This window comes from Aotus nancymaae, unplaced genomic scaffold (genome assembly GCF_030222135.1).
Source record: "Aotus nancymaae isolate 86718 unplaced genomic scaffold, 86718_ANA_hifiasm-v0.15.2.pri h1tg000004l, whole genome shotgun sequence".
NCBI lineage: Eukaryota > Metazoa > Chordata > Mammalia > Primates > Aotidae > Aotus > Aotus nancymaae.
The window spans coordinates 9,034,826-9,057,546 of NW_026988415.1; the positions used below are offsets into that span (position 1 = coordinate 9,034,826).

At 38.7% G+C, this 22,721-nt stretch overlaps 2 protein-coding genes across 2 annotated transcripts in view; one reads left to right on the top strand and one right to left on the bottom strand.

Annotated features, from left to right (window-relative positions):
* Nucleotides 1–557: 557 nt before the first annotated feature.
* The window catches only part of LOC105729236 (uncharacterized), a 78,250-nt gene continuing 56,086 nt past the window's right edge, over nucleotides 558–22,721 (bottom strand). Inside the window, exon 5 of the mRNA XM_064360822.1 lies at nucleotides 558–15,451. The gene's annotated coding sequence lies outside the window, so the exon portion shown is untranslated. The remainder of the gene's footprint in view (nucleotides 15,452–22,721) is intronic.
* Nucleotides 3,280–4,309, top strand: LOC105729237 (cerebellar degeneration related 1). The gene is given in 3 exon segments (XM_012469910.3): nucleotides 3,280–3,487; nucleotides 3,522–4,122; nucleotides 4,125–4,309. Coding segments are annotated over 3 exon segments (906 nt in total). The 5' UTR covers nucleotides 3,280–3,367.

Sequence of the window (22,721 nt, forward strand, 5' to 3'; positions counted from 1 at the left end):
TCCTAAGTATAAAGAAAATGTGTCACATATACACATTGGAATACTACACAGCCATAAAAAAGGATGAGTTCATGTCCTTTGCAGGACCATGGATGGACCTGGAAACTATCATTCTTAGCAAACTAACACAAGAACAGAAAACCAAACACTACATGTTCTCACTCATAAGTGGGAGTTGAACAATGAGAACACGTGGATACAGGGAGAGGAACATCACACACTGGGGCCTGTCGGAGGTGGGGGGTTAGGGGAGAGATAGCATTAGCGGAAATACCTAATGTAGATGACGGGGTGATGGATGCAGCAAACCACAACGGTACGTGTATACCTCTATAACAAACCTGCACGTCCTGCACAGGTACCCCAGAACTTAAAGTATAATGGGAAAAAAAAAGAAATTTATCCTAAGTAATATTCAAACATATCTGCACACAAATATGTATAGGAACACCACGTAGAATGACACAGCTTCTGTTCTTCACACCTTACATAAAGTATGCTGCTGATCACAGAAGTTTTTATAATACAAAAAAATTGGAAGGAACTTAATGCCGATCAATAGGACATGGAGTAAATATTTATTAAAATTATTACATAGCTGCACAGTAACTGACATAGAAAGTTGCTCACAACTTATTAAGTGTAAGAAAGAAATAGGTTAAATTGCAGTATGATTACATTTTGTACAAGAAAAATATACTAGTAAAAGTGCCTAGAAGAACATACACAAAAATCTTTACAGTGATTATCTCTGGATATTAAAATTATTTGAGAACTTATTTTTTTCAACTTGCTAACTTATATTTTGAAGCGTTTTCAACAGCAAAACTTGATTCCGTGTACAAGAAAAAAAGATGAACAAATAATAGTTTTGTGCACAATTGTTTAAATATTTTTCTTGACTAGAAAATGCCTGTACATTGTAAGAACTTAAAAGAAAATAAAATCTATCCATCCAGTGATAGTTTATAGTCTCCAATACATTTAGTTATAGTCCTTTGTCATTGATTATATATTTTAAAATAGTTGCCATCACACTTTTGTGTAAACTTGTATGCTGATTTTTCACTTACATTATAAAATGAATATGCCATAGTATTTTAATGGAAGAATATTCCATCATAGGTACATGGCACATTTATTTAATCATTCCTTTAATGTCAGCCTAAAGTTTTTCTGTTTTTCACTATGCCAAATAACCACATGAGGAGTATCGTTGTGCATGAATTATCCACATTTTAGATAATTTCCTTGGACAGATTCCTTGAAGTGGAATATACTAAACCATTTTTATATCCCTTGATATATATTTTCAAGTAATACTTTATATATTTTTTAAAACAAAAAAGTAGCGAGGGAAAAAAAAAAACAGGTCAAAACACCTGGATCCCATGGCTGTTGTTAGCACTCAGATTAGTAAAACTGACATATAAATATGCTTTTATCTAAGTCACAAGGCTATATTGTGAGAACCCAATGAGAAAATAGATTCTTCAGTCACAATAAATGTGACTTCCTGAGGAATGCTTTCCTTGATTTTCCAGACTCTCATAGCATCCCATATGTACTTCTTCTTCATGGCTTTACAATTGATAAGTAAGTTTTTGATTATCTGTATATTGTTTGTTTCTCCCAGATGATTTTAATCTTTATCAAAACATGCCTGGCATACCGTTAGCACTCAATAAATATTTGTTGAATGAATGAATGAATGAATGAATGGACAGCACTTTTAGTAAACTATAAATCATTAGACATTCAGAAGGTATTTCTATTTTAATTGATATTATTGTTATTGTTCCTTTTCATTATCATATAGATGATTCTTAATCTTTAGAGATTCCCTGCCTAACTAAAAATTTCATTATGTGGTTTTCTTGCTTTTCATGCCAGCCAAAGGCATGGGTAGCAACATTGCTGAAAGCACCTGGTGGGAGCTGAGACTTAGAGAACCAAGTAGTTAGTTCTCTAGATCAGCATGTTGGGATATAAGGAGTTGTAGCTACCATCAGTCGGACACAATGAAGTGGTCGGGAACCCAGGAGGTTGTGATATTTGAAGCAGGTAGATGCTGGAAGTTAGAAATAAACTAATGGTAAGTGCTCCACATGGTAAGGTGCAATCTGGAGAATAGTCAGTAATAAGGGATTTAGATAGATAAAAGAGTTAAATTCCAAGCACCGGGACTCAAAGCATGGAGCTAAGAATATGATTCTGAAGCAAAGGGTAATTGAACTCAGTGCTCCCTTATATTCTTCCAGCCAAAACTGAAAATGGTATCAGAAAGTGATTACACCTATTTCCATATACATGACCAAGGGAATGGTAGTAGCTAGTTGGGGAATAAAAGCTGTGAATAAAGATAGATTCTGGTAGTGACAGGATCACAAAAGACCATTTGTATATGGGATTGTATAATATTCTACACATAATATGGAAGCAACCTTTGGATCACATCATTCTATCATGATTTTAAACAGCAGATATTATAGCATAGTGGTTACAATCATGGACTCTGGCAACCGGCCAGCCGGGTTTAAATCCTGGCTCTATTATTTCGTAGTTGTGTCCTGTGGACAATTTACTTCACCTCTGTGTGCCAGTTTCCTCATCTGTAAAATAGGGATAATGATAGTATCTAGATTCAATGGGTTGTTGTGAAGATTAAATGAGTGAATGCATGTAAGGATCTTAGAACAGTGCCTGGACATAGCAAATGCTATGTTAAGTGTTATTGTTATTATTATTATACTACTCTTTAATCACATAAGACCAATGATAAAAGTTAGTATCATTTAAAATGGACAAATAATACACTACATGTTAACTTTACCTATAATACCAGTCTTAAGCAGGACTTTTTCTCATTAAATAAAAATTTCACTTAGACCTAAACATATAAAAACTGTAGGCACTAGTGAAGTAGCAAAATTTATTGCAGCAGTCCTATCCAGTTATTCTGCAGAAGCTTTATTATGGACACTATCTTTAAAAATTGTAGGGATTAAATACTCACTTCCTAATTGTAAAAAACACAAACTGCAGTACAGTTGGTTCATAAGATCTGGTCTATAAGGAGGAATGTCCCATTAAATGTTTTTGAAGCTAATTCAACTAGAAGCAGAAATAGTTGAGTTGGAAGATTTTTCTGTAGAGTGATTTTAACATGGGAAGGCTCAGACAGGGGAAGACTAGATTTGAAAATCCCTGGACATGGGGAAAGGTGGGAAGACTTGGACTATAGAACATGGTAGAATACCTGGATAATACAGACCTGAATGTTAGAAGATCAGCACACTGGAGACGTTGGAAGACATGGATATTGAGCCATTGATGGAAGACTGGGTAGGTGTTGGAAGACCTGAAGATGTTGGAAGACATGAAGATGCTGGAAGACACACAAATGCTGGAAGACGTGGAGATGTTGGAAGACGAGCAGATTCTGGAAGCCCTGGAGATGCTGGAAGACATGGATTTGTTGGAAGACGTAGCTTAGTTGGAAGACATAGCTTAGTTGGAAGACATATTTTCAGGAAGACGTGGATTTTCTGGAAGACATGGCTTCGTTGGAAGACATGGATTTTCTGGAAGACGTACCTTTGTTGGAAGACGTACCTTTGTTGGAAGACGTACTTTTGTTGGAAGACATAGGTAGGCTGGAAGACATTAATTTGATGGAAGACATGGCTTTGTTGGAAGACATGGATTTGCTGGAAGACATGGATTTCCTGGAAGACCTAGATTTTTTGGAAGCCATGGATTTGACGGAAGACAAGGATTTTGTGGAAGACATGGACAGTCTGGAAGACATGGATACTTTTGGAAGACGTGGATTTTCTGGAAGACATGGCTTTTTTGGAAGACGTAGATTTTCAGGAAGACCCGAATTATCCGGAAGACCTGGATTGTTTGGAAGACGTGGATTTTCTGGAAGACTGGGAGGTTACTGGAAGACATGGACTTTCTGGAAGACGTGGATCTTCAGGAAGACATACATTGGCTGGAAGACCTGGATTTTTTCCGGAAGACGTGGATTAACTGGAAGACCTGGATCTGGTGGAAGACGTAGATTTTTCTGGAAGACACTGACTGATTGGAAGACCTGGATTTCTTTCTGGAAGACACTGACTGGAAGACCTGGATTTCTTTCTGGAAGACACTGATTGACTGGAAGATCTGGATATTTCCGGAAGCACTAGATTTATTGGAAGACTTGGATTTGGTGGAAGACATATTTTTCTGGAAGACATGGATTAGCTGGAAGACGTGGATTTTCCTGGAAGATCTGGATTTGGTGGAAGACCTATAATTGCTGGAAGACTGGATTTACTGGAAGACTTGGAGGTTCTTGGAAGACATGGATTGTCCGGAAGACATGGATTGTCTGGAAGATGTGGATTTTCTGGAAGCTCAGGATTGTCTGGAAGACCTTGAGATTGTTGGAAGACTTGAAGTCGCTGGAAGACCCGGAGTTGCTGGAAGACCTTGACACTGGCGCCAGTGGAAACCCTGGACATTGGAAACATTGTGAGCACAGGACGATGGAGACATTGCAATAGATTTTAAAGACGTTGGTTATTCTGGACATTGACGATTCTGGAGGCCCTGAACATTGGCATATTAAATATTGGAAGTCATAGAAATTGAAATCCCTGGAAATTACAGATATTGTAAGTCCTGTACCTTGGAACTCCTAAATACTGGCAGATATGAACAACAGCAGATGAAGATTATTTAGAAATCCTAAAATAAGAAGACCTGTATATTGGGAGACATTGGTAAGCATGGATATTGACATGTTTATGCCAAAAGACAATTTGGAAAAATTAAATTTTAATGAGGCTGGAGGTCAAGAATACTGGCAGCCTGGAAAATACAAGACCAAGATATTAAGAGATTTATTTATTCAAACATGAGGATATTGAAGTACCTGAAAACTCTAAGATCTAGTTCTTGCAGGTATTTAATAACTTGGGCATTGGAGGAATTGGCAGTGAAAAGACACTGTAAAACTAGAATGTAGGAGACATTTAAAAATGTGGAAACTGAATGACGTAAGTGCTGGAAGACATTGAAGAAGCTAGGCTTAAACACTATGAAATACATAGACTCTAGAAGAACTGTATATAGGAGACATTGGAGGATTAGGACCATAGACAACTTGCAATTTAGAACTCTGGATCCTAAAAGACAAGACCTGAACTTCAAAGACAGATTGTTGGAAATATTAGAAGACTTAAATTTTTAATGACTCCAATATTGGGAAGTTTAGAAAACAAAGTCATTGGAGATGGGGCATGATGGGAACTGGAACACATGGATGTTATAATATTTGGAAGAGCTGTCAATTGATATTGGAAGCTGCAGAGCTTAGAAGACTTGAGTTAGAGAAATGGAAGAATAGAAAGGCCTAATCTTAATGGTATTGGAAAGTCATGTTGAAAGATAGTAGCAATATTGGAAGAGTTGTGTATTAGGGCCTAGATATTAAATTAAAACACATCATGAGACTACTCTTGTAGTCTTTAATACTATTGCATCTCTTCTGCTAAAAAGCAAAATACAAGGAAATACCATCTTAGGAAGGTAAGAAAGAGAAGGCATGGAAATTCAAGAAAAAGCATATAGTTTAAATGGGTTGGAAGCTATCTTCATAGTCTCAATGAACTGGCCTTATTGGTTAACAAGATGGGAATGGGAAATTATCAAAGAATAAGCAGTATCTAGGTTAAGAGAACTGCTTGGCTTTAGATCGCAGATAAATGAACATTTTCTGTAAAGGTTCAGAGGTAAATATTTAAGGCTTTACAGGTACATGGTCTCTGTTACAACCACTCAACTCTCCCATTGTAGTGCAGTTACAGACAGTAAGTAAATGAATGGGAATGGCTGTGCTGCAATAAAACCTGACTTAAAAAAAACAGTTGGGCTTCATTTGGCCCAAGGGCCTTAGTTTGCCATGCACTGCTCTAATGCCAAATCAAAGATACGGTAAAGTTAAGTATATTCTAGGCTAGCATTCGCATATAGAGAACGAACAGAGAAATTTGAAGCCCGATGGTAAAGAGCAGTATCATGTGCCATAATGATACTCAGGAGATGAAGCTAGCAAGAACCTAAGAATGGGGTTTAGATCTCTAGGCAACTGTTTGGACAATTGCCCAAACAGGGAGTCTTGTATTCAGAGCCAAAATTAAATGGGTTGCATTCAAGGGCCCAACCAGTAGGGCTGAGGATCAATGAGGATGTCCTCCTAATTTAGTAGGCTGGAAGTTTAAGAAAACTATTGAAGAGCCGGGCGTGATGGTTCATGCCTGTAATCTCAGCACTTTGGAAGACCGAGGTGGGCGGATCACAAGGTCAGGAGTTTGAGACCAGCCTGACCGACATGGTGAAACCCCGTCTCTACTAAAAATACAAAAATTAGCTGGGCGTGGTGGCATGCGCCTGTAATTCTAGCTACTCAGGAGGCTGAGGCAAGAGAATTGCTTGAACCTGTGAGGCAGAGGTGGCAGTGAGCCAAGATTGTGTGACTGCACTCCAGCCTGGGTGACAGAGTGATACTCCATCTCAAAAAAAAAAAAAAAGTTAGAGAAGAAGCCCATCCCTACAAACTGGACATATATGGAGGGGAAAAGGAAAAAGATTATAGCTTGGTAGACTCTTCTTAGGCACCCTGGCTTCAGGTAATATATGCAATTTCTTAAGAGACAAAGAGCTTAAGTGATGAGCTTAAGGGATTAGAGTTGAGCTATGATGGGCTGAAGGCCCTTAGTACTTAGATGAGGCTGAGAAAGTCGGGAACTATCACATATATTACATGAAAGAGAACATTGGCATACAAAACTGGGAAAGTACACTGGAACTGGGCCATGCATGATTTAAAGATCAAGCAGGGGAATATATAAACAATGGGTAGTCATTAAACATCTTTGAACAAAGAGGTATTGGAAGCAGAACTATACATAAGGAAAGTCAGTTCAGCAGCAAGGCACTGAGTAGCAAAGACTACTAGATATGTATAGTAGAACACCCAATACTCCAAGCTAAAACACTTGAAGGGTTGGGATGTGAGGCTAATATAGTTATGCAGGTAAGTGGTAGTGAGGGCTAGAATTAAGGCAGTGACATTTCTGTCACTCAAGAGACAGAGCATCAGAGTTATGATGAATACTTAGCATTCTGAATACCACTATTTTAAACTTCTTGAATGCCATCATAGAATACATGAAATACAAAGAAGTTCAGAAGCCAGCTGTGAGGAATTTCCCTTCCCTACTAAGATTACGTAGACTTACACAAATTCTATCAAAAGGCAGCTGAGCTAACAGCTTGGTGGTCAAGCAAAGCAGGTCCCATTTAGCTTTATCTTTATCCATCTCACAGTTACTTAATTTTCTTTAAAGTGGAAACAAGTGGATGGATTATTTTCTGGAGAATAGGAACATATCCGTGTCCAAAACTGTGATTACCTCTAGTCACCACAGAAATAAATGTCATGCAATAATAACCACATAATAGAATAAAGAATCACTGCAGATCAGGGAGTAACTTACAGACAAGGAAATTATTGATTCAGGTATCCCTCATCAGCAAACAAAAATAAACACTAAAACTCATTTTTAAACTTCCTTCTCTCATCTTAAAACCATGCATACCTTAATTTGAGGGAAATTAACTATCGAAATATTAAAATGTTGCAAAGATAGATATAAATTCATATTCTAGTTGCATAATGCTTATTCATGTTATAATAATAATAAAAACAATTTATTGAGTGCTTACAATGTGCCAGGCACTGTACTAAGCATTTCATATAGTCTTATAACAATCTTATAATGCAGGTACTTTTGACCCCATTTTACAGATCAGAAACTGAGTCTGGAATGGTTAAGAAATATGCCCACAGTCACACAGCTGGTAATTGGTAGGAGCAGGATTTCAAAGCAGATCTGTGTGATTACAAAGCCTTAGCTCTGTGCTGATTCTACACAACCCAGTAACCCAGGGATTATACCGCCAGGACTAAGCACAACTCACCCGAAAAGAGGGAGCCCCCAGCCCAGAGCAAACAAGAAGTCAGTGGCAAAGCCCTCACTTTAAGTCCCATTTTCTTATAATTGTGACACTCACCATACCACCGCCAAGTACTCAAGAACCAACTCTAGGTGTTTGCAAAGATGAGTTAATTATATCTTTGGCTTTATGTAGCAATGCAAGAAAGATGAAGCTGCAATGTCTCAAACACAATAGATTCATACTTAATTTCTCAATATTTGTCATTTGTGCTAATACTTATTCTTTCATCTATTTTCTATTTGATTTTATAGTTCCTAGTAATATATATACTCTGTTCATAGTATATCATATTTACTTCTGAGTTCTTAACCATAACACACTGACTTCAAAGGCCATTAAAAGGTAATAATATTATGTAAAGTTCAGTGAGCAATGCATTTCACATCACAAACATTGCTCGCACAAGCTTTTAGACTGTATGTACTGTCAAAACCCTTTATTAGCATTTGGGTGGTAGAAGCTATGTAATACAAATGCGTAATTTAAAGAGCTTTCTCTGCATCTTGAACTTAAAAGATTTTAAACAAAAAGTTTGTTTTAGATGTAATACAAATTTCCTAACATATTCCTTATATTTCATCAGCCTGGGCTGCCCTTTCTCCTCACCCCCCTTTTTTTTCTTTTTGTAGCAATGGTTAAATATGTTTATAAAGAAAGAAATTTTCATGCACTTCATAATATTTAACTCAAGAATTTACCCAAACCATTGACAACAGATTCTCTCCAATCAAACCGTGCATAAAACATACTAAAAGAAACTTCAGCTTTTATATTTGGGGGACTATTCTTAAAGAAGAAAAAAAAATGCCCATTTACACGGCAGTGTTGTCATTAACTTCTATTTCTACCTTTAGCTTACACCAAACTTTCGGGTCCTCCTACAAGTTTTACAGACTTCTTGAACTCAACCACAGTAAAATGTTCTTTTACTCTCATCAGTGATACTTCCTAGGTTGTTTCAACTGGACATTGTCTTAAACAATAATTAGATTTATCCCAATATTTTATTTCAAATGACCTGGGACCTGGACAAATGTTTCCATATATCAAGCCAAAGTCCTTTGACAACTAAAATCATATAATAGTCAATTTCTCATCACTTATATTAAGAGTTTCTAGTTGATGTAATTCAATTTAAACTTTTACTTCTCTAATTCTGGCCAAACTAAACGAAGAAAATATTGCCAAGGTAGTTATCTCAATAAATGGTAAAATTATCAAAACAGCTCATTCCTTAAAGTCATGTAGAACCACTGATTATACTAATGAAAATATCATTCACTTAAAAATATTTACCTGTATACATGATTAAGAATACGCAAATGACCTATGAAAACAAAGAATTCAGCATAGAGAGTTCTCTGCTTTGGTTTATGGAAACAATAGATACAAAATATTAGAGCATTTTACACACAATATCTGTGCATGTTTTTCCTAAACCCTATAAGCCAGAGGAAAATAAAAAAGCAGTTATCACAGAAAAAGAAATTCCCAGTTGGTACTTCCTCTCTTTCCTTTAAGACAATTGATGCTTCTATTGCCTTGTTTCTATGGCATTATGCTCTACTTTGTTTTCTGGGAGGGACTAAAACATGGTAAAACGTGAACCATGAGTACAATTACGCAATGCAATAATACTCTTCTTTACCTTGGTCTCTATGAAAAAGTTTAGGTATTCTCAAAATCAACCACTGACGTTGATGCAGCTTTCTCTCAAAGTAATGTTAGAATAGAAAGACTTTAGACACCAAGTGGTCTTATCCTCTCACTTGAAAGACAAGGAAAGACAGGAGTGACTTGAATAAGACCATTCATTGAACCAGTGGCAGAACAAACACTTTGAATCAAGGTTTCCTAGTTCCTGGACCCACCACCGTTTATGTTTTCTATCATAATTTTCTTTAGCTTTAAAACAGTTTGCAAGCCATGGCTATATAAAGAAACACTGGAGGAACTTTTGAAATACACAGATTCTGGCCCTATCCCTGATTGAGCACGTCTGTGTGCAGTTCCTTGAAATTTATATTTTTCAAAGCTTTCTGTCATTACTCTGATATACAGTCAGTGTTGAGAACAACTGTGGTTTAGATCAAGAGTATAAGCTCTCCTGGAACTGTGGCAAATCACTAGATCCCTAATATCCTACAATGGGTTTTCAACCTTCATCTTCCTCATTTGAGCATGTTGAAGAATATCTGTCATCTCAACCATAACCATGCAAGCAAGCCCTTTTTAAAATTATTTCACTTTAAGTTCCAGGATACATGTGCAGAATGTGCAGGTTTGTTATATAGGTATACATGTGCCATGGTGGTTTGCTGCATCCATCACTCCATCATCCAGGTTCTAAGCCCCGCATGCATTAGGTATTTGTCCTAATGCTCTCCCTCCCCTTCGTCCCACTCACCAGCAGGCCCTGGTGTGTGTTGTTCCCCTCCTCGTGTCCATGTGTTCTCATTGTTTAACTCCCACTTATAAGTAAGAACATGTGGTGTTTGGTTTTCTGTTCCTATGTTAGTTTGCTGAGAATGATGGCTTCCAGCTTCATCCATGTACCTACAAAGAGTATGATCTCAATTCTTATTTATGGCTGCATAGTATTCCATGGTATGTATGTGCCACATTTTCTTTATCAAGCCTATCACTGATGGGCATTTGGGTTGATTCCAAGTGTTTGCTATTGTGAACAGTGCCACAATAAACATAAATGTGCATGTGACTTTATAGTAGAATGTTTTATAATCCTTTCAGTATATACCCAGTAATGGGATTGCTGGGTCAATACTTCTGGTTCTAGATCCTTGAGGAATCACCACACTGTCTTCCATAATTGTTAAACTAATTTACAGTCCCACCAACAGTGTAAGAACATTCCTAGTCTTCCACAGCCTCACCAGCGTCTATTGTTTCCTGACTTGTTAATAAGCCCCATTCTGACTGGCCTAACACACGGCAGGCGTGCATGAGCCAACACAGGACACACCTGGAGCAGGTGGGTACACGACCGCTGGAGTAACAAGGCCCCCTGGGGGTGGCATGAGGAAGGAAGGAAGAGGGACTGATGGTACTGGACGCACCCGGCCCTGAGCATGCCCCTGGACAAACCCTTGTGTCGAGGGTTCACTTTCAATAGATCACAGTGAGGGAGCTGCTCTGTTACTCATGAAACCCCGACCCAGAAGCAGGTAGTCTAGGAACGGTTCAGCGCCAGGTTTTCCACTAACGTTGGGTGACAGATGAGGGGGCAGCCACCTTTCTGGCCATGCCCCATTTCCCAGGATGAGGAGCTCTCCACACCAGACCCTGGTCTGGTGTCTCATTGTGGTTTTGATTTGCATTTCTCTAATGATCAGTGATGAACTTTTTAAAATATTTGTTGGCCACAGAAGTGTCTTCTTCTGAGAAGTGCCTGTTCATATCCTTTGCCCACTTTTTGATGGGGTTGTTTTTTTCTTGTAAATTTAAGTTCCTTGTAGATTCTGGATATTAGACCTTTGTCAGATGGGTAGATTACAAAAATTTTCTAATATTTTTTAGGTTGCCTGTTCATTCTGATGCTAGTTTCTTTTGCCGTGCAGAAGCCCTTTTAAATTTTTTTTCCTTTTCCTTGAAAATATCAAACTCACACATAGTTCACAGACTGGGGAGAAAATTACTGGACTCCCTCCCGCCAAATCTCACGTTGAGTGGGCTCGTTTCCTGCTTCCTACAAAACCAAATTCAATTTATTCTCTGGTGTCAATTTTTCACACTGCTGTTTACAACATTTTTTTCTCATTACTGTACATAAATTTCATCATTCCAAGTTGTCTTTATGCTGTCTCAAGTTACATAAAGTCTCCTTTTGGCAAGCACATGCCAATGAATTATCTTTCTTCTTTTCTCTATTCAGGTTTTCTGTGCATCATTATCAGATACAATGATGATGCCAGTGCTGTGAATCTGGCACAAATAGCAATTAAGACAGAAACAACAGCAATGTTATGTTGACTTCCTTTCTATTCCCCAGAGTAACTGTCCAACTGAGTTCAAAATGGACATCAGCTGGGAATGTGAACAAGCCGCCAAAAAAACAGGCAGGTTCATCATATGCCTTTGCCCAAAATTCTTAGAACAAGATATCAGCATCATATTTCTGACTGTGATTTTTTTCCATCTGTTAAATCTGCCTGGAAAATTCCAAACATCCAAAATTAAAACAACCATAACAATAACTTCTGTAAAATAATTGAATTGAATAAAGTAAATACGTGGAATTACAGAAGATATTTAAAAACAATCTGAGAATGAAGTCTCCATCACCTTCAGAGAACAGGAAGTATATTTAACTCTTCAAATCACTGGGGAGGCCAGATATGAAAACAGAGGGGAGCTATGAAGATGAACACTAGCAGCTGTTTCTCCTTGATTAGGTATCAAAGGAAATCTGGAAATTTAACATAAACATACTGCCTTTCAGGATCAGCCAACAGCTAACAAATATAATTGCTGCAAAACAAATAATCTTAACGTATACCAAACTAGTCCTTTCTGGTGAGATTGCAAGTTAGGCTTAATCAGAATTAAAGCAAATTTCGGGTCAAGAGTACAAAATCAAATTATCCCGCCAAGTAGAGTAGTAGCTCCCTCCTTAACTGCTATAGTTGAGTTCCTGAAACTCTCATAATAACTGTGTAGGAGGAATTTAAGACCTTTTAGGAAAAAATTGGGACGGGATGTGAGTATTATGAAAGCCCAGACAATTAGCTTATTCAAAATAAAACGAAATAAATATCAATGATATTTTATGTTAGCAATAGTGGATATCAGGCAATTAATTTCCTTTGTGACCTCAAGATGAAGATGATAATGCATCAATGAAAATGCTTGGTCATAACACTGGTAACAGGGAAAGAATAGAGAAAATTGCATTTCATCTGAAGAGATGTAAGCTTGGTCTTCTGTTCTTCTTTCATCCCCAGCACACGAATCATCACATCAACAGAGCCATCAGAGTCTGAATCCCAAGGTTCAACTTGTGTGTGACATTTCTACTTCCTGTTTGCAGAATGGGTTTGAATGACATGGCCTAATTGTCCAACCTCTTCTCCCCTGTCAAGCAAGCAGAGAGAAAAGACTTATTGGTGTTTGTTTGGAGGTTTATTACTACTGCTTTATAGGATTGTGAGTAATCTTATAAGCCTTACCTGAGAGTCAATATGTAGTCCACCAAAGGATCTTTTGAATCATTGTTTCAATTTCATTTGTGGAATAGATACTTGGACACTCTTAGAGTTCTGGATGTTAACCTATGCTGCCTTCTTCTATTACCTTTTGATGTGATCACACCTCCAAAATAGTTCTCATCTATGTTTTGAAGGTGAGAGTCTAACAATTCAGTAATGTCACTTAGCTCAACGTCTTCAACGCCTTCACTACTCAAATGCTTTGCAGATATTACAGTATTTTCCATTTCTTCTACCACAGGAAGGAAGCCTTCTGAGTCAGTCACAATCTCATTCCAAAATTTCTGCCAGACTTCATGAAATGTTAATTGTTTTATTTGTCTCACTGATTCTTCTACACTTGTGAAAGCATTACAAATGGAGAAATTTTGCCAAGCTACTTTCGTGGTAAAGTTCTGGTGTCTCTGGTAAGATCTGCAGGTAGTCAAAATACATGCTGAGTACAGTACATCACCAACTATTTTAGCACTCTCGGATGCATGAGTTGAAGGAGTGCAGTCACACTGGGGTAATGGAGATGACTTCAACACAAGGAGCAGCATTCACAACTGCATTTTTGTCTCGAGGAGCAGTGGCCAGAATCAGCAACACTGTGAAGTCAAGATGTTTTATTTATTTAAATATTATTTAACCTAAGAAGAAAACACTTCAAAGACCAGTTCAAAAAGGGTTTCTCAGTGATCCATATTTTATGGTTTCTCTTCATGTAGACAAAAAAGTGTTTCTGGCTTTCTCTTTAAAGAAGGTAATAACTTTGGCATCTGCAAAGCAACGTGGGTTTAATCAGAAAGCACTGGAACAAAGCAGAACTTTGAGCTTGTCTTTTCCAGGCTGAAGCCTCAGTCCTTTTCTCATGCTTTGCAATGGATGTGCAGGCAAGCATTTGCTTCCAGAGTTTCAGCAGCACTGACAACCTGCTCAGGCAAACTGCCATTTTCCTCAATCATCTTCTTCAGGTATTCATGATACTCTTTGGCAACTTCATAATCTGCTTCCTCTGCCAGCCACGTCTCCACTTCTTTTCATTACAGGACATAAAATTGGTTTTTTTTTTTTGTTTTTTGAGATGGAGTTTCGCTCTTGTCACCCAGGCTGGAGTGCAATGGCACGATCTGGGCTCACTGCAACCTCCGCCTCCTGGGTTCAAGTGATTCTCCTGCTTCAGCCTCCTGAGTAGCTGGGATTACAGGCGCCCTCCCCCATGCCCAGATAGTTTTTGTAGTTTTAGTAGAGACAACGCTTCACCGTGTTGACCAGGCTGGTTTCGAACTCCTGACCTCAAGTGATCCACCTACCTTGCATTTCTTAAACCTACCCAACCACTCATTACTTGCAATGAATGTTTATAACTTTCCATCCAGATTGAAATTTAAATTTGCATTTTTGTGATGCTCACTGGCAGATTTCACATACAGAAAGAGACTTATTCAACCTTCTCTGTTTTAGAAGCCACAAGTACAAATCTTTTTATATTTTCTCTGTGAGATTTTGAGTTATGTATGATTTTCTCATTGATTCTGCTGTACCCCTGATTCACTGGCCCCAACTGCTTTCTCATTTTTCTTTATTGTATGATGTGTAGGTTTCTTTAACACCAAAAATATGCCCTAGGAAGTGTTGCTTTCACTATTATCAAGCATTTAAAGAACTTTCACTGTGTTCGCTATTAACATGACCTTTCTTACCATCTCTGCCCTTCTTGCATTTCTAGCATCCCTCTTCTTGTTCTTTTGCTTGCACCCATTCTCACCCTAACTCATGCAAATTTACAATGACTGAAAGTTCTATATCACTGAGAAGTACACAGTATTAATTTGTAATACCTAAGAACCAAATGATAAAATTCACAAGACAAATAAAAGGCTAACCAGTTTTTGTATGACAACACGTGTGTCACCAATGGCTGCAGAGGCAACGATAACAAGCAGAAGAACAAGGGTAGAAACAAGTAACCCAAATGTTGGTCTTCTCCCAGGAGATAGCAAGAAACATGATGGTGATTTGAACTTGCATATCATTCCAAAGCTCTCAAAGGCGCAGACTTAGGTAAACTCAAATTTTGTATGAGAATGACTTGCAGTTGTGAAGCGATTCCGGAACTCAGGAGTCAAGGACAGGCTACCAGGCTGAGGTGAGAAGCACACCATCTAGGAAAAAGCAAACACAAAAATAAGAAATGAGGTCAGGAACAGAGGCAGTCTAAATGAGTAGCTTAGGAGCTAGTGAGAAAGACAGAAATTGGAGTAATAAAAATATATGCCAAATTGCCCTTACCAACGTCGTGCCTATTTGTATGTTAAAAGCAAATGAGAGTTCTTCCCTCTCATGTACTCACCAACATGACACATAATCAACATTTGTGACTTGTATCAATTAGAAGGTAAATAACAAGGTGTCTAATGTTTGTTTTAATTCATTTTTTAATCATCTTTCCTGTTTAAGTACTTGTTCTGTCCTTTTTCCATGTTATAATTTTTTTCTTACTGATGTGTAGGTACTGTTAACATTTTAGAGAACTTATTTTTAATCCTGTCTATATTGCAAATATTTTCTCCAAGCATGTCATTTACTTTTGAATTTTATTTATTTTGTCTTTTACCATAAAGATGCTTCAAATATTTATGTAGTCAACTGTTTCTGCCTTGCTTTGAAAAGCCTTCCCTCCAGTAAGATAATACAAATATGTTCACTTATTCTTAGTATTTTTATAGTTCTTTGGTAGTATTTCAAGGTATTAAGGGAAGAATGGACTACTCAAAAAATGGTGTTGGAATAAACAACTGACTATTCCTCCACAAGTGTCTGGAGTTCTCTCTCAGTGGTCTTTCTCCTCTCTAGAACCTGAGAGGTTCTGGTAGTGTCATAACTCCTAGGTAACCAGGTTGAGGGCTCAAGCTGATCTTAGCTGATCCCTCAGTTTTCATGGGTTAGTGAAGCTTAGAGAGGAAAGTGTTTTCTAATAATAGTTACTATCTATTTTGCTGGCTTAAGTTTTGTTCTTCTACCAATCCATACTATGACTCATATCAACTGAGCAACCGTACCAAGTTCTCAGATCTCAGATCCTCTGACAACGCTTCACTAATAATTAATAAATTAATAGTCACTCATAGTTTTGGAAGAACTGAGGAAATCTGAGCATTAGTAGGCTGTTAGATGACATTAGGTAAATGCTGTTGATTCTACTGGGTGCAGTAATGGAACTGTGGTAATATAAGTAAATATATGTTCTGTAGGAGGAGGAGCTGAAGCAAATACATATATTATGTTATCAGTAATTTATGTTATGAAAAAGTGTTAACAATTTTTATGTTAGTGTTTTGAGATGGAGTCTCACTGTGTCGCCCAGGCTGGCATGCAGTGGCACGATCTTGGCTCACTGCAACCACCTCAGCCTCCGGAGTAGTTGGGATTACAGGCATGAGCCACCAGGTCTGGCTAAATTGTTACCAACTTTTAAATCCAGGTGCTTGGGAGGTGGGCATTATAATTAGCATATAATGAGCAGTGAGACGACCAAAGGTCACTTCCATCGTGATCTTGGTTTTGGTGAGTTCTGGCTGGCTTCTTTATCACATGCTGTTTTACCAGCAAGGTCTTTGTGACCTGTATCTTGTGCTGACTTCCTAGCTCATCCTGTGACTAACAATGCCTTCACCTCCTGGGAGTACAGCCCAGTAGGTCTCAGCCTTATTTCACCCAGCTCCTATTCAAGATGGAGTCACTCCGGTTCAAACGCCTCTGATACCACCTCTTGAGGAACTTTTCCCTGATCCCTCCTGCTGGCGCTGAATTGATGATGAAAACTCTCAGAGCCTTCCTCCAATGCTTACTCTGATTACAACACTTAGGTTATTTCACTATAGTGCCATCTGTTTCCCTGTGTTTTAATCATTTGGGAATGCCTTGACAATAACTGGAATAGAATAGGTCCTCATTTTATAGCACAAATGTGTATGGTACAGAAAGTAAGGCCAGCATGCAACACTCTCAAAACGAGTAGCATTTGAATGGGACCTTGAAGAATGGGTAGAATTTTTAGGGTGTGAAGGAGAAAGCAAGCAGGTGGAAGGGACAAAGGCAGGGGCACAAAATTGCTGGGTACAATGGAATTAGATTAGGGATGAAGCTGAAACAAAGGATAGCTGAAGTGGGCAGTAAAAATAAAACTGGAAAAGATTTGTTGAGGCAAATGTAAAGGGCTTCAGATGCCAGATTTCTTAGATGAGGTGGAGTTGTTTGGCTGTCTTGATATTAACAAAAGGGTTTATGTTTGCAATGAATAAAAAAGCAGATATTTAGGATTAATCTGACCTATTCGTCCTTGTTACTAGGTTTCAGCACACAAAATGTATGGAAAATTTGCTTTCATGGGGGGGAGAAAAAATGAATTTCATTAGATGCTATGGAAATCAAATGGGATTATAGAATCACCACTTGCAAGTAGAAGACAGAATCTAAGACTGAAATGGAAGACGTCTGTAAAACATAAAAGGACTGGTCTAGAAAGATGTAAAAGCTGAAGTAAATGTAGATGAAGGCATGATTGGGGCCTATGAGGCCCTCCATGATCTGGCCCCAGACTATTACAATAGTTTCCTGACTAATTTTGCTATAACCAAGTCCACCCTCATAGCCACTACCCTTTTATTGCCAAATCAGCACCTCTGCTGTGTTGTGCTTACTCAACAAGCCTTCAGTGGCTTCCCAATACCTACAGGACACATTCCGAACTCCTTGAACTGACCATCAGTGACCTTGTCCTAATTCTTGCTTCCTGCGTTTGGGGGCACTACAATTCGCCTTCCCCAAGAAAGGCTCTCTGGAAAGACTAGTTTACTCATTGGCTCCTGACCAAAATCACATTTGTGCCTCTGCTCACACCATTCCGTCTGGCTGGAATACCTCCTCTTTCCCCTCTACCTATGGAATCTGATGATCCAACTCAAGTCCAATTTACTCCATTAAATCACCATCAAAAAGACATGAAGCCTTACAGACAGTAACTAGGTCTTATACTTACATATATTTGTGCATGTATATTAGTACAAATATATATATAATATATATACTAATATATACATACACTAATATGCATTATATATAATATATATATAATGTTTGAGAATATTATATATACTGCATCATTGATTCATTCAGAGGCCCAGAGAGAAGCAGCAGTGATCTTTCACAGCTTCTAAGATTACTATTGCACTTCTATTGCATAGGTACAGAATGAAAGTGTTAACACTAACCCTTTAGTTACAGTCAAATTATCTTAACATTTCATTTCCTCTCTGTTCCTGAAGTCTTCAATTTATACTTTGAATGAAGCATTATCAAAGGAGGAAGGGAGTAAGGTCAAGGAAATGGAACTAATATGTTTTGATATGAACCCTCGGTATGTGGCAAACCCTTTATAACTGGATCATATTTTGACCTTACAATAGCCTTGTATTTGAAGAAGCAGAAGCTCAAAGATGACATGTGGCATGCCCAAGGTCACACAGCTAGCAGCCAGGCTCCAAACTCCAATACCCATGTGTTTTACACTAAACTAAGCTGTTTTCCCTTAAAATGTCTGCCAAGTAGCTGTCATTCACATTCTGGTTCATGTGAAAATTCTGTCATGGATCTGTGTTATGGTTCGAATGTTTGTCTCCTCCAAAAGTTATGTTAAAATGTAATTACCACTGTAACAATATTAAGAGGTGGGATCTTTGGCCAGGTGCTGTAGCTCACGACTATAATCCCAGCACTTTGGGAGGCCAAGGCGGGTGGATCACCTGAGGTTGGGAGTTCAAGACCAGCCTGACCAACATGGAGAAACCCCATCTCTATTAAAAATACAACATTAGCTAGGCATGATGATGCATGCCTATAATCCCAGCTACTCAGGAGGATGAGGCAGGAGAATTGCTTGAACCTGGGAGGCGGAGGTTGCAGTGAGCCAAGATCACGCCATTGTACTCCAGCCTGGGTAAAAAGAGTGAAACTTCGTAAAAGAGGTGGATCTTCAAGAGGTGACTAGGCTCCACTGTCATGAACAGATTTATGCCATTTTCATGGGAGTGGATTCCTTACAAAAGGGCAAGTTTGGCCTCTCTCTCTCTTTTGCCATGAGATGACACAGCAAGAAAGCCCTCACCAATTGTCAGTCCCTCAATCTTGGACTTCTCATCCTCCATAACCACATGAGCAAATTCCTCTAATAAATCCCCTCTCATCCGTCTATCTAGCTATCTAGCTAGCTATCCCATCGGTTCTGTCTGTCTAGAGAACTCTGACTAATACAAACTAGTTTATAGCGTGTCTAAAAACGTCAGAGAAAAGATGTCTTCAAAATATTCTACTCTGAATAAGAGACAAAGATTACTTTACGAAATTATTCAAGAGTTCTCTTGCATAACCAATGTTTAAGAGGCACAAGTTACTAAATGTGTATAGAACCACTTATTTAGAATTAAATAAGCAATATTATATGCAAATGAATCTAAGCAGCTCTAGACCTAAACAATAAGCTAAGGGGAAATTAATACATCATGTTCAAATTAAAAATATTATTAACAATAATGGAAAAACTAATAAGTAAATAACACTTATAAAGTGATTTTTCTGGGCCAGGCACTGTTCTAGCTGCTTTACATATATCAACTCACTTAATATTTAATACAATCCTATGCGATAGATATTATTATTATTACTTTATAGATGAGGAAATTGAGGTTCAGAGAAGTTACATACTCTGTCCAAGGTCACACATTTATTAAGCAGCAAAGCCCAACATGTACAGCTATGCAATCTTGCTCTAGACGCCACACTCAACCATTACAATATACTTGAAACTAATGATGTTAAGATCTTTTCTTGTAATTCTTAACTGCTCAAAATCATCCTAACACAAGAAACTTCTGGTTAAATAAAACGGCCTCCACCATTAGAAAAGATGTATGATACTACCTGTAGCAAAGCAACGAGCAAAAACCATATTAAAATAAAACACCCAGAATAGCTCATAGGTTCTAACACAAAATGCAAGTCTAAGTTTCTACAATATGAATTTTCTTTTAGTTTCATATATTCCTATCAAAACTGTAAGAAATAAATAATTCCATTAAGTTTCCACAAATATTACCTAAACACAGCGAACAGATTTTAATCCTAATCCCGCTCAGAGTCGTACACATACTTTGTTATTTTATTTATGGTATTTAATTATAAATCTTTACATTTTTAATTTTAAATTCCCACTGCACATAGGAGCATATTTTACTGGAGACATCTATGTGGAAAACTGAATTGTACATTGTAAGATCACATGACTATTCATATCCTAGTTTTCATTCTTCCAAATGAGTAATATAAATTCACAAATTAATTTTCTTTATTTGAAAATTTAAAATATCATCCCTATGAGCAAAAGCTCTAACTACTTATGTTCTAAACAATTTAGGGATATAATGCTGATATTTATTACCACATTGCTTTTTTGTTCTTGCTATTTTAATCTTTGTTATGAAACATCTTCACTTTCTATAGTTCAATGAGTTAACAACCAAATAGACATCCATCAGTTTTTAATAATAATCTATTTTTCACATTAAAATTTCGTGGAAAATGGTTCATACTTCTTAGTGGATGGAAGTTTTTAAAATAGCTGTGAAAATTCACCACCAAAAACAGTCAAAAAATATTATATGTAGCAATAGTGCCCTCTGCTGGCCACAGCGTGGAACAGCTAAACGAGGCCGATAAACGCGAAAGCTAAGGTGATCTGCCGTGATCCCCGTTTGACGATGCTCAAAATGACCGTTCTGCCCACATTTTCCCCATTCCAGGTTAAGTAGAATTTGGCTTGTTACCTCCTCAAGGGAAGCAAACTTTTTTTAGCAGGCCAGGGATCACAAGTGCTATGACAAATTCCGTTTTCTTCCTTTTGAAGAGCTGGCCACGCCCAAAACTTTAAAAGATTTTAAGAAAAGGGACACGGATTTGAACAATAGTTTCCTGATCTTCTCCAGATCGTTTCCAGATCTTCCTCTTAACCTCATTTTTCAGTGGCCCGCATCAGACAAAAAGAAATATTTATAAATAAAACCAGCCCATCCCCTACTCCGGAGCTAGTTGCCCCTCTTGTCACCTTCCTTAACCAAAATGGCATCAAACAATTCAAGATCAGCATAAAATGGCTCCAGAGGGTAATGAGAATTGAAAACCCCTTTAGCCAGCACCTAACAGTGTCTGGTCACTTACTAGGAGAGGTAAATGATGCTTCCTAAGTTACTGAGTGTGATACTCATTGAAGGTGCTTGGATCATTGCAACTTCAGACTGAACTGCCATACCACCAAATACACATGGCAGGCTAGAGAGGAACAAGGCGTCTCCAAGCGCAGAAGCATCCCTCTTCTAGCAAAATAATTCCAAAAGCCGTTCCCTGCTATTTGTAGTTCCTTTAAAGATTTTATAGTCAATCCAATTACTGAAGGGGTTCCTAAATGCTAATTAAGGGAGTGCAGTTTCCCCTTGCACTTTCTTCTGTGGGGGTCGGGCGGTTCCAAGGCAAAGCTTTGCAACCTGAGGAGGCTGCATAAGCTGTCACTTTTGGGCCACTCCAAAATCCATATTGACCCCAGGGCCTCGGTGAACAAAGCACTGGGCTGATTACTGTCTTGGTGCCGCCTTAAATTTTGGACCCGAGGCGAGTGCCTTGCTCGTTTTGCCGTATTTACAACCGTGGTGACTGAGTGAGGGCGATTTTCCAGCTACCGATGTGGTAAATGATAGCCCGGAGGAGGAAGCCGGGAGCCGAGGAGGCCGGAGCCCTCAGGATGGGAAGGAGGAGGAGGTCGCAGAGGCGGCTCAACTGGCTGGCTGTGAGCCAATGTAGACGCTCCGCTCTGGGAATTTGTGCCAACGCCTGGGAAACCAGCTTGGTTAAAGGGGAATACGGGAAGGAGTCGGCTTACCGGGTCTGGCTGCTCCGGGCCACGCAATCTCCTCTCCTCAACCGCTTCCCCTCTCTGGGGAGGATTCGTCTCGTCTATGCAGTGTGCCTACTCGGATGCAGTGTCGTTCAGTGTCTCGTTCTTACCCGGCTGCTCTCTGGAGAGACCTACCCCCGCGGATGGCCTCTCCAGTGTCTGTCTGCTGGAGACTGGCCTCCCTCTGCACTGGGCGGGGTCACCCCCTTCCCCGACTCCCCAAGGAGGGGAGGGCTGACTGCTGACACTTCTGACCTGGTTGCAGTGTGCCAGTGACTCTTCCTCAGTTACACCACTCACCACCACCCCCATCCCCGCCCCACCCCGTCTCTGCAGCGGGATTAACCAACTCGAGTCCAGAGCGGTAAAAGACCCTTCAAGGGTCTGTCGGTCGGTTATTCAACAACTGTAAAATTCGTGGTTGGATTAGATCT